Source organism: Coloeus monedula, assembly GCF_965178545.1.
Source record: "Coloeus monedula genome assembly, chromosome: 26".
Classification (NCBI taxonomy): Eukaryota; Metazoa; Chordata; class Aves; order Passeriformes; family Corvidae; genus Coloeus; species Coloeus monedula.
The window spans coordinates 3,632,297-3,643,699 of NC_138806.1; the positions used below are offsets into that span (position 1 = coordinate 3,632,297).

General features: G+C 67.3%; 3 protein-coding genes across 4 annotated transcripts; all 3 read right to left on the minus strand.

Moving 5' to 3' along the window:
• Nucleotides 1-347: 347 nt before the first annotated feature.
• COASY (Coenzyme A synthase) lies at nt 348-4,354 on the minus strand (the record flags this gene model as incomplete). The annotated part of the gene is made up of 9 exons (XM_082297185.1): nt 348-537; nt 777-923; nt 1,013-1,110; nt 1,236-1,320; nt 2,106-2,170; nt 2,523-2,712; nt 2,923-3,054; nt 3,204-3,418; nt 3,739-4,354. 9 exons carry the CDS (start codon nt 4,352-4,354, stop codon nt 481-483), a joined length of 1,605 nt encoding a protein of 534 aa, XP_082153311.1. The 3' UTR covers nt 348-480.
• Nucleotides 4,355-4,683: 329 nt separating this feature from the next.
• On the minus strand, nt 4,684-6,436 carry HSD17B1 (hydroxysteroid 17-beta dehydrogenase 1; the record flags this gene model as incomplete). The annotated part of the gene is made up of 5 exons (XM_082297577.1): nt 5,857-6,436; nt 5,379-5,558; nt 5,209-5,302; nt 4,926-5,109; nt 4,684-4,854 (listed from the first exon to the last, which is right to left on the minus strand). The coding sequence occupies exons 1-5, from the start codon at nt 6,260-6,262 to the stop codon at nt 4,684-4,686; spliced, it is 1,035 nt and encodes a 344-aa protein (XP_082153703.1). The 5' UTR covers nt 6,263-6,436.
• Nucleotides 6,437-6,738: 302 nt separating this feature from the next.
• On the minus strand, nt 6,739-10,396 carry NAGLU (N-acetyl-alpha-glucosaminidase). 2 transcript variants are annotated; one of them, XM_082297300.1, is made up of 7 exons: nt 9,957-10,396; nt 9,696-9,843; nt 9,423-9,569; nt 9,149-9,234; nt 8,756-9,012; nt 8,470-8,543; nt 6,739-8,388 (listed from the first exon to the last, which is right to left on the minus strand). In XM_082297300.1, the coding sequence occupies exons 1-7, from the start codon at nt 10,385-10,387 to the stop codon at nt 7,327-7,329; spliced, it is 2,205 nt and encodes a 734-aa protein (XP_082153426.1). In that variant the 5' UTR covers nt 10,388-10,396; the 3' UTR covers nt 6,739-7,326. The 2 variants fall into 2 exon arrangements, with proteins under 2 accessions (XP_082153426.1, XP_082153425.1); XM_082297299.1 differs by having other exon boundaries at nt 6,739-8,543.
• Between the last annotated feature and the right edge of the window lie 1,007 nt (nt 10,397-11,403).

Genomic DNA, 11,403 nt, shown 5'->3' on the forward strand with positions numbered 1-11,403 from the left:
GGCACCGGGAGCCCCACACCGAGCCCGGGCCGCAGCGGGAGCTGGGCGGGGCCGGGGGCACCGGGAGCCCCACACCGAGCCCGGGCCGCAGCGGGAGCTGGGAGGGGCCGGGGGCACCGGGAGCCCCACACCGAGCCCGGGCCGCAGCGGGAGCTGGGAGGGGCCGGGGGCACCGGGAGCCCCACACCGAGCCCGGGCCGCAGCGGGAGCTGGGAGGGGCCGGGGGCACCGGGAGCCCCTGCGGGGGCGGGCGAGGGAACGGGACCGGCGCACGGACACGCACTGCGGGAGCAGCCTCTTTACTGTCACCCTGCTCAGCCCTGCAGGGCTCCCCCTCACCGGGGGACGGCAGGACGCCCCGGACCCTCGCCGGAGCCGGACGGGGCCGGTGGTGTCGGTCCCACGCTGCTCCACCGGCCGGCTGATGGCGGGCAGTGCTGGCAGGACACGGACCTTCACGGGACCGTGCGGGACGGGGCCTCACGGGCCACGCTCCGGGCTCAGGCGCTGCTGCAGCAGGTCCCAGGCCTTCTGCACCTGCCGGAGAACCATCCGGGGCGACACCTCAGAGCCCACGGGTAACGCGAGCAGCACCCCGGCTCCGGGCACGAGCCGGCTGAATTTACACCCCCAAACCCACCCCTTGTGGCCGTGTCCGGAGGCAGCCTCGATGGTGAGCAGCGCACCCAGGCACGGCCTGAGCACAGCACTGAGCCCTGCAGTTCCTGTCCCAGTCACCCAGAACACCCCTGGAGCTGCAGCAGCCCCAGGCTCACCTGCTGGCGGGTGATGTTCGGCTCCCAGAGGGTGCAGAGCACCACCTGGGACTGCTCTACCCGTTGCCTGTTGGTCATCTGGCTCTGCAGCCGGCGGCGAGCGGCCTCCTCGCTCAGCCCGTCCCTGGCCACAATGCGCCTCACGGCCTGGCAGGGACACGGGGGACACTCAGGTGCTTTGGGGGAGGCTGAAGACCAGCCCTGGCAGCAAGTGAGAGGCCCAGGGCATGGCCCACCTCCTCCTCCGGGATGATGGCTGTCCACACTTCATGGACCATGTCCTGCCAGCCAGCCTCCAGCAGCACAGCAGCGTCCAGCACACACACGGCCTTCCCTAGGGAGCAAGGGCATTCCTCAGTGCCCAGCCATGGACAGCAGCAGCCTGGGCTCAGTCCCACCTTCCTGCAGTGCAGATGCTTCACTGCTGAGCTGAGGCTGCCACGGAGCTGCCCCCGTTACCTTGAGCATCAGCCTCCCTGACCCTCTCTTTTGCCATCTGGGCTATTTCGGGCCACACAATGTCCGTCAGGCTCTTCAGCCGCTCCTAGAAAGGACCACAGTGGGATTTGAGATTCAGTCCCTTGCCCTCAGAACCTCTGGGTAGCCAACCAGGAGAGTGGGGTTGTAAGCAGTCAGGGGACACCCAGGAAGGACCCACTGAAGCTCAGGAGGTGGGTCTGGCCCATCACCAAGCACCCGGAAGGAAAACTTTCACACTGGCTGGAGGCTTCCATTCCTGCTGCCAGGGTCAGGGTGTTTTTTCCTGTTATTTCCCTTGCCTTGCCATTAGGGCCCTGCCTTTAGCAGGGACCTCAGTCTCTGCTGTGAGAGGTGCTTCGCTCCACAGCACAGCAAGCTCCCCATCCAGCAGGTCCCACATAAGACCTGTCCATCCAGGGAACCCCTTGAGCTGCCTCCACCTTGGCCTGGGCCAGCAGCAGAGCAACAGGATGAGCACCTGTAAAGGCCAGGTGACACTGTGCCCTGCTGGGTACAAGAGGCAGAGAGCACTGGCTCTGTGTGTGTCAGGTCTGTTGCTCCGAGCTGGGTGAAGGAAAAGTATGGTAAAGAGGAGATGGGGATGGCAATGGGGACAGGGATGGGAACAGGGAGGCAGCAGCAGCTGCAGGACAAGAGGAATGTATTCAGCACAGCTGCTGATTCAGCTACAGAGATGTGATCTGTCCCACCCTGTACCCATGCCACTGTCAGGAAATACAGCCAGGAAGGTGTCATCATCTCAAAAGGGCTAAAAACTAAAAATCCCTGGCATAAGAGGAGAACAGCCCCCACTCACAGATTAAATATTTACAATAAATCTGCTTTTACCTGGTTTCCAAACACTTTAGCCCCAAGGACTTTCCTGTTAATTGTTCCATCTTTGTTCAGGATCTCTGCAAGGCAGAAGCACAACAGGTTTGGGAGGGACAACTCCCATCCCTGTGGCAAGCCTGGGTTGGGGAAAGGACTTTGGCAAAGGGCTCTCAACAGCACGTAGAAAAGGGCTGTAACACCTAACCTGGCAGCTCTTCACCTTCAGACTCCTGAAAAGGACAGGCAAAAGCTTTTTCCAGGCAAATAGGAGCCTGGTTCATCCTTCCCCACCAGCAGCTCTGACATGGGACACACAACACTTGGGGAGCCCAAAACCCATGGGGTGGGAGGGGGACACGGGCCAGGGCTCTCAGGGATGCTGGGACACCCGTCCCTCCCCTTCCTCCTCCCTGCAGCCTCCAGTGACTCTACCTGCCCCAAAGGCCGCCACCACTGGCTCGTAGGCTGGGCCACCGGGGACATAGACGGCATGGCCCAGCTTGTCAGCGTCGATGATGAACGCACCCAGGTGCCCCAGGAGTTTGGCAATGGAGGTTTTCCCACTCCCAGTTCCTCCAGTCAGGCCAATCACATACGGGCGCAACGGCAGAGCCGGGTCATGCTAAGGGAAAGAGGAAAGCTGTGGCAGCAGGTGGAGAACTGGGCTTTGCTGGAGAAGGATCCTGACACCCTGGCCCGGAGATGGCCATGAAAGGCCCTGGGCTGTAGAGCAGCAGGCAGCCTTTCCAAACTCTTCAGCTCCCGAGGCTCCCACTCCTCCTCCCGGTCACACCACTCCCATTGCAGCTGTGGCTCTGCAGGCCCTCCTCACCCGTGGGGGCTGCAGCAGTGTCCCCAGCAGCCTCTGCCGGAGGCTGGAGGAGCTGATCTTCTCCTCCTCGTTCTGACTGCGGTCGGGGTCCTTCATCAATTGGATTTCATGGAGAGCCAGCTCGGGGAGCCCCTGACGAGAGAAGGGAGCCCCGAGGGCTGTCAGCCATGAGAATACAGCAGAGGGAAGGGGCAAATCGGACCAAATTTGCCCCCGGGCAGCGTCAGGCAGGGCCAGAGGGCGGGCAGGGGTAGCCCACCGGGCTTCAGCGTGAGAATTACGTTTTCAAGTCTCTTCCTGTTCACAGCCTCCCCTCCCCGGCGGGTCTCCTCGCTGACCACCAGGCACTGCAGGTCGGGGTCTGTGACTGAGGGGCCGAAGGGGTCGGCCAGAGGCACGATGTCGTAGCACAGCGAGGGCTTCACGTCCTCCAAGAACTCACGCAGCTTCGCTGCCCGCAGCTCGTACGGCTCGATCAGCTCCGGCAGGACCTTGTCTGCCGGGTGCCAGGAGGGCAGAGAAGCACAAGAGTGACGGAAAAGCAAGACCAGGAGACGGGAGAAAACACCCAGCTGGGACTTTGAGCGCTGCCTCCCGCTCCCCTTGCCCTCGCTGCACCTGTACACCTTCCTGGTTGTGGACAGGACACCAGGTCCCCACTGGATCCCCAGTGACACTCTGCCTGGATGGCACCGCCTTAGGTGGGTGGCTGCCAGGACTTCATGGGTCACTGGGCCCCAAGACCACTGCCCTGCCCCGGGGAGCACCGGGCTGACCCCTCGTCCCCACGCAGAGCCACGGCCGCCCCGGACTCACGGCGGAGCAGGTCTCCGTCGGCCACCCCGGCCAGGAGCCGCCGCCGGGCCAGGAGGCAGCAGGCGCTGAGCAGGAGCCGGTGGGCGCCGTGGAGCCGGTCGAAGGTGCCGCCAACCGCCACGTCCAAGAACTCGGGGAGCGTCGCGTCAGGATCCTGCTCGGGATCCCCCTCGGGATCCCCCCCGGCGTCCCCCGCGGTGTCCTCGCCCAGCAGCAGCGCGGGCAGGCTCGGCGGGCAGCCGTACACAGCCGCGGCCAGGCGCTGCAGCCCGAGCTGCACCGGCTCCGGCGGCCCCGGCGCCTCGGCAGCGGCCGCCAGCAGCACGCGGGGCGCCCGTGCCAGGCGGCGGCCGGGCCCGAGCAGGACGCGCAGGTCCAGCCCCCGCCGCGCCGCCGCCGCCGTGTACAGCGCGGCCAGAGCCCGCAGCAGCGCGGGGCCCGCGGGCGGCGCGGCGGGGCCGGTGGCGGGGCCGCCCAGCCGCAGCCCCGGCTGCAGGTGCACGTACAGCGGCCCCGCCACCAGCCCCGCCGCCGCCGCCACCAGCCCCGCCGCCCGCCGGGGCAGCGCGGGCAGCGGCGCCGTCAGCACCAGCAGCCCCGAGGCGAAGGGCGGCATCGCCCCGCCGGAAGCGCCGCCGACCGGAACGGGACCGACACCGGAACAGCACCGCCTCCCGGGCAGCCCCGCCGCGGGCGGGAGAAGCGCCCGGCTCCGCCCGCGGGGGGAGGGGACCGGCAGGCCCGGGCACTTTGCAGCCCCGCCCGCCCCGCAGCGCTGCAGGAGCCCGGGGGACCCGCGGGACCGCGGCGTGAGGGGGACGGAGCCGGAGCCGTGCGGCTGCAAAGGGCTTTATTGGGGACACGGCGGGACCGAGCACGCGACCGGCTCCGGGTCCGGGCTGGGGGTTCGCATGGCAGCGGGTTCCGGGGTTCCGGTGGCTCCGCTCAGGGCTGGTCCCCGCCGGCCTCGCTGCCGCCGAACACGAAGTCGTGCATGGCGCGGACGTACGCGGAGCCGTCGGGGCTGCTCAGCCGCAGGGGCCAGAGCGGAGCGAGGAGCTGGGTGCTGGCGCAGCGGAGGGGTGGGCAGGGGCTGCCGATGGCCTCCAGGAACACCTGGCACCGCAGACGGGTCAGAGCCGTCCCCGGCACGGCCCCACGGCCACCCCCGCCCCGCGGTGACTGACCGGCAGGACCTCCTCCACCTCCTGGGCCGCGTCGTGGAAGATGCTCTGGCAGTGCCACAGGTACCGGCGGTACAGCCCCTGTGTTTCGGCGTCCAGGCCCCGCATCTCGCTGCCCTCAGGGTCGGGGCGCTGCAGGTTGGCCAGGAAGCTGGTGTGGACGGGCCCGCACTCCACCAGCGTCAGGCTGCGGGAGGGAGCGCATGAGCTGCCACCGTACCCCCGCCCTGGCATTCCCCCATCCTGGTGGGCAGGATCCAGCCCTCGTGGCATCACCGGCACTCACTGGATGTTGAAGGGGCGCAGGACGATGGCCAGACTCTCGCACAGCCCCTCCACTGCAAACTTGCTGGCACAGTACACAGCATTGAAGGGCAGCCCTGGGGCAGAGCCACACCCTGAGCACCAGAACTCTTCCCCACAGCTCCCTGTACTACAGGATGCTGGGGGTCCCACCTTGCAGCCCCCCAATGCTGCTGGAGACAATGATCCGCCCGGCCCTGCGGCTCTTCATGGCAGGCAGGAATGCCTGGATGGTGCGGACAGTCCCAAAGAGGTTCACGTCGAAGAGAGTTTTCATGGCCTGGTCAGAGCAGGTCTCCAGCGGTCCCATCAGTCCCACCCCTGCATTGCAGACTGCCAGGCATGGTGCAGTCAGCCGGGCACAGCGCAGTCAGCCAGTCACTGTAGCCCCGCACACCACTGAGTGCCAGAAGGCAGAAATGGGGGGGCCTTTCCCTGTTCATGGGCCCTTGGCACCCCCAAATCCATCTCCTGCACCTCTGCCCTGCTAAACACGTCCTGTCCCAGCCCTAGGACTGCCTGCACCTCCCATGATTTAGCATCTGCTCCCGGTGCCCTGGAGTGGGTTGTGACTCCAGAGAGGTCCCCTCAGCCACCCCAGGGACACTGGGGCCAGTGGGAAGAGCCATACCCAGCACATCCAGGCGCTGTCCCTGCACCTGCTGTGCAGCAGCTGCCAGTGAGCGTGGGTCAGTGACATCAAGCTGCAGGACCTCCAGCGTGTCAGGGCAGCAGCCCCCCAGGCGCTCCAGCAGCCGCTCACCCTTGGCCAGGTCGCGCATGGTGGCATAAACTGGGGAGAGAGTGTGGCCACCGAGCTGTGGGGCCAGCACCAACCCCAACCCACCCCCACGCTGTTTTCCTTGGTGAGGTGCTGCCTGGTCCAGCCCAGAGACCAGCTGGGGCTGTTGGACCCCCCGGGGCAGCATCGACCCTTTACCTTTGAAGCGGCGAGTGGTGTCGGCCGCCAGGCGTGCAGCCAGCCCCAGGCCGATGCCTGAGGAGCAGCCTGTGATCAGCACCGTGGTTCTCTCCATGGCTGGGCAGCGCTGGCCAACGGGGCCAGGCCATTTAAGAGGGCTGGGAAGAGGGTCCCCCCGCCCCACGCCACCGTGTTGTGTCTGCTGCCTTATCTCAAGGCCCCTCCACCCACCTCCCTGTGCATGCCTGGTGCTCCCTGTGCCTTGATCCTCGTGCAGGTGCTGCGATAAAGACTCTGCCGAGCCAGGACCTCCCTGCTGGAGGAGGTTCTGGGGCACAAGGGGAGCCGCAGCCCTTGGGGATCTGCACCAGACGTGCTTTGCTGTGCCAGGCATCCCGGCTGCCAGGACACATCTGGCAGTGTGTTGTTCTTGCTATGCAGGCTCAGGGCTGAGCTGCTCCTCTGCCCCTGCCATGTTCCACACAGCCCTGTACTAGCAAAAGGAGTTGGACACACATAGGAGAAGAGAGTCTGTATTTGCTCTGCAGCTGGGCTCTGCCCAAGCCCCAGCTGTGGAAAAGGCCTCAAAAACTCTGTCCTGGGGAGCACAGCCCCAGCAACACTGCAGGCAATGCTGCCACGTATTTTATGATACAAAAGGCACCAAATGTGGACAAGGCCATGCAGTGCCACATCCCCACAGGCACCGGAGTCCAGGGCTGCTCTGCCCCCCGCCCAATGCCACCTCCCTGTCTGCTTGTCCCCCATCACTGCCCCTGCTAGCCAGCCAAGGCCCCACAGCAGGGACACATTTGTCCTGTCCCTCTGCAGTGTCCCACCAAGCTTCCAGCTGAGAGCACTGGGACAGCCCAGCTTTCCTGGAACAGGCTCGGGGCAGCTAGGCAGTGCTGAGCACGAAGCACGGTGAGGGATGGGTCCCTGGGACACAGCCTGGTCCCCATCCATCTGCCAGCCCCTTGTCCACGTGCCAGCCCCTCTTGGGGCACATCCTGCCCATGTGGGGGAAGTGGGGGGTCCAGGCTGGCTGGGGGCCACCAGGGCTCTGTGCCCCTCTTCCAGTACAGCCAGGACAGCCATCAGGTCAGAAGTCCAGATGGGGGAGGGTGCAGGGGCTCTGTCCACCCTCTCTGGGGGAGGCTCCGGAGGCAGAACCCAAAGTCACGCAGGCCCAGCCAGACTGCGCCGCAGGGCGCTGGGGTAGTATTTGAGGAACAGCTTCCTGGAGATCTCCATCGTATCCCCAGCTGGCACAGCTGGGTAGCGCTTCTTGTTGTAGATGAAGCCTCTCTCCACTTGGAAGACAGCCTGGTTGAACTGGTCCTGGTGGAAGGGGCGGCCTGAGTTGAGGCTCTCCACCAGCACAGAGACGAAGAGGCTCCAGCGCACGCTGTAGTAGTCCAGCACCAGCCCCCCCAGCTGCTTGTTGGCATAGTCCAGAATGTTCCCGCTGGGCCCCCAGAGTGTCACCTGGTTCCGGGCATTCAGCTCATACTGCTCAGCCTCCTGGTCACTGGTGGCCATGGCACGGGCGTTCTCCAGCCAGCGGCCGAGAAGGAAGAGGCTGTGGCTGGAGAGGAGGCTGTCCAGCTCCGGCAGCAGGTCGTACACCAGCACGCCGCCGGCCGTCAGCAGCTCCGGCAGTGCGTGGCTCTGGAAGGCCTGGCGGATGCTCAGGTAGTAGTCACTGACCAGCTGCTGGACCGCCTGCCGCGTCACGTCCACCAGGTCGTAGAGGAAGGTGGGGCTGGAGCCCAGCTCGGTGCCAGCGCTCAGCAGCAGGTGCCAGGCTTCGTACACGTCGCTGGCGTTGTACCAGAGCTCCGTGTCCATGTGCAGCGAGGGCCGGCGCACCAGCGGGCTGCGGTTGTGGTTGACACAGACGCCGGTGCAGTTGTACACACTGCGGAGGAGCAGGCGCCAGGCGCTGGCTGCGGCCGCATTTGGGGCGCCGTAGCGGCGCTCGGCGTAGCGCGTCACCCAGCTGGGGAGGTCGAGGGGCTCCTGACGCCAGCCCAGCTCGTTCATCAGCTCGTACACCATGTCGTTCTGCTCAATGCCCTCGGGCACCAGCCCCGTGCCCACCATGGTGGAGTTGGGGAAGCGTCGGGCTGTGAATGGGCCATGGTTGATGGCCTCCACTGTGCCGAAGAGGCCGTGGTTGCCCCCGAAGTTGTGCAACATACACCAGATGAAGGGCTGCCCATAGAAGGACTCTGTCCACTGGTAGACGGGCTTGGACTCAGCAAAGAGGTCGAGAACAATCATCCTGCCAAGGGGCACACCATGCAGCAGGGCCCGCACCTGTGCTGGCTGCCAGAAGTCAGGCTGGTGCTGGAAGAGCCAGCCCTGCATCAGCCACAGCGCCTTGGGGTCGGCTGGGGATACAAGAGCACCAGGTGAGATCCTCTCCAGGCAGGGCCCACAGGTGTCTCACAAGGCCCTGAGGCCACCAACCACCCCTCAAGGGGGTTTTGAGGGTCTGGCACCAGTGGATTCTGCACTTGCATGGGGCCCGCAGCCACCTCCCCCAGCCCCTGCTATCCCACCTGGACCCCTGTGGCCAGGCCAGCACCGCACACTGACCCACCTCCCGTCATCGACCTGAAAATGGCATTGCTGACTCTCGAGAGATAGGCAGGGTCAGAGGAGAGGGGGGTCATCTCGTTGAAGGTGTCTGCGCTGTAGACGTGGTCTGTGCCAAACTCCTTGATCAGCTCCTTCAGGAAGAGGGTCCCGATCACCTGGAACATGGGGTCCTCTGGGTCCAGCAGGTAGGTGCATGAGTAGGTGCAGTCGAAGTGGCTCCAGTGCCCCAGGTGAGTGGCATTCACGCGTGGGAAGACCCTGGGCCGGAAGGCAGAGATGGGGATCAGAAGAACAGGACAGGACCACTGTGCCCATGGCACAGGGCAGCCTCCCGGGGAAGTCGCAGTGGGAGGTGCTGCTGGACATGAGACCCCGGGGAGGGGACTGCACCTACCGAAGGATCCCCTGCGGCACGTGGCCCGCGAAGGCCGGCAGCACCGTGGTCATCCCCAGCGAGCGCATCCGCTCCACGATCCGGTACTGGGAGAGAGAAGGGAGGGAGCACAGGGAGAGAGAGAAGCCCCCACCTTCCCGCGGGGGGACCCCGGGGGCTGCCGCAGCTCGGGATGGGGTGGGGGGATGCCCGAGGCTCCGCGAGGACAGCCTCGGCCAGGAGGACCAGAGGGTGACAGGGGTTTGCCCCGGGCGGGCGGGGCCGCCCCCGGTACCTGCAGGTAGAGCTGCTTGAGGTGCCAGGCGGGCGGCAGCGGCCCGGCCCAGCGGCGGAGATTCCCCATCCGGTTCCAGGCCAGGAACGCGGGGCCCGTGAAGTACTTATCGATCTCTGACTGGTTCAGCCCCAGGTTACGGTAAACCTGCACCGGGCGCCGGGGGTCAGCCGGCCCTACGGCTCCCGGTTCCAGAGGTCCCGCCACCGTCACCCTGTCGGTTCCGGTTCCGATCCCCTCCCGGTCCCCGTCGCCCTCGGCCCCGGTCCTCACCCGCTGCCAGACCGCCTCCTGCCCCGCGAAAGCCGGCGCCAGGTTGATGCCGCTCAGCGCCATCCAGTCGATCTCCCGCTCCCAGCGCGCCCAGTCCCACCAGACGAAGGAGTAGCTCTGGGCGCAGACGTTCTGGTAGTACCGGTACCTGCGGGAGCGGCGGAGGCTGCGCCCGGGCCCCCCGCGCCCCCCGGGCCCCCATTACATAACAGCGCCTTGTCCCGCGCTAAGGAGGCGTGAGCGGCACCCGGCCCCCGTTACCTGCCGGGGGCGGCGGCGCGGATCTCGGCCCGCAGCCGCGGCAGCGGGTCTGGCAGGCGGAGCTGCGCCCCGGACCACGACAGGTGGCAGCCGCAGAAGTCTCGCAGGTAGCGGTAGAGGCCGGCGGCCGCCGCCACGCCGCTGGAGCCCGTTACGGCGACGGCCACGGCGGCGCCGGGAGGGGACCACAGCCGGTAGATGTCAGGCCCGCCAGCCGCCAGCGCCGGGTCCACCGACAGCGACACGGCGGCGGCCCGTGGGCCGAGCAGGCGCCGCGCCAGCGCCCGCACCGCCTCCTCCTGCCGCGCGTCCCCCGCTCGCGTCGCCGTCGCCGCCAGCAGCAGCAGCAGCAGCAGCAGCAGAAACGGCAGCGCCAGCCCCGGTCCTGGTCCCGGTTCAGATCCCCGTTCCGGTCCCCTCCGCACCGCCATCGCCGCCTCCTACCCCTGCGCCGGGCCCGCCTCTCCCGGTACCGTCCCGCCCCCCGCCGGTCCCGCCTCTCACGGTCCCGCGGCGCTGGGCGGTCCCGGCGGCCGGGGCGGGCCTGGTTTGTTACCGGCCGCCGAGCGGAGCGGGCCTGGTTTGTTACCGGCCTCTCGGAGCAGGGATGTCCCGGGCCGGCCGGTTCCGGCAGCCGGGGCGGGTTGGGGCTTCGGACGGGGACAGGCGCTCCCAGAGCCGCGGAGCCACCGCGGCCCCTTCCCCGCCCGCTCCGGGTGCCCGAGCAGGGGCCGGGTTTGCAACTCCTGCCCGGGGCAGCGGGATCCCCACGGCTCCGGGCTGTTTTCAGTCCCGCGTTTTCCACCCGTGACGGTTCCGCACTAGCGAGGCAACCGGGCCGCGGCGGCCGCGTCCATCCGTCAGCCCGGGGGCTGCCGGGGCTGACCCGGACCCGCTGCGGCCGGCGGGAGGCGCTGCGAGACCGGGCAGCGCCGGTGCCTCGGGGCTGGGGAGCGCCCCGGCAGCCCCAGCACCAGCCGGAGCGGCCCCGTCCCTGGCCGCCGAGGCGAACCCCAACGGGGAACGGGGAACGGGGCGGGCTCGGGCTGCCCGGGGTCTCTCTCAGCTGCAGGGAGAATTCGTAGACACTTCCAGGACAGAGCCCGGCTGCGGGGCGGCCCGGGGGAGGGACGGGGAAACTCGGGGCACCCCCCAGCGCAGCCCACGGGGGCCGGGGTCTCCTGCCAGCACCAGGGCTGCGCCTGTGACCCCAGAGCCACGGAAACGGGCAGAAATGTTGTGATTGCACGGGAGAGTGGTGAAAGAGGAGACAGAACATTCCCCCGGCCATCTAGTACCTACAGCTGCGGGAAAAAGCATCCCCCCGACCAGCGGGAAGCCGGTTCCTCGTCCAAGAGGTGCGGGAGGCCGGTGCCGCAGTTCAGCGCGGCTTGTCGCCCTCCCGGAGAGATCAGGAGATGGGAAACATACCGACATCAGCTACACA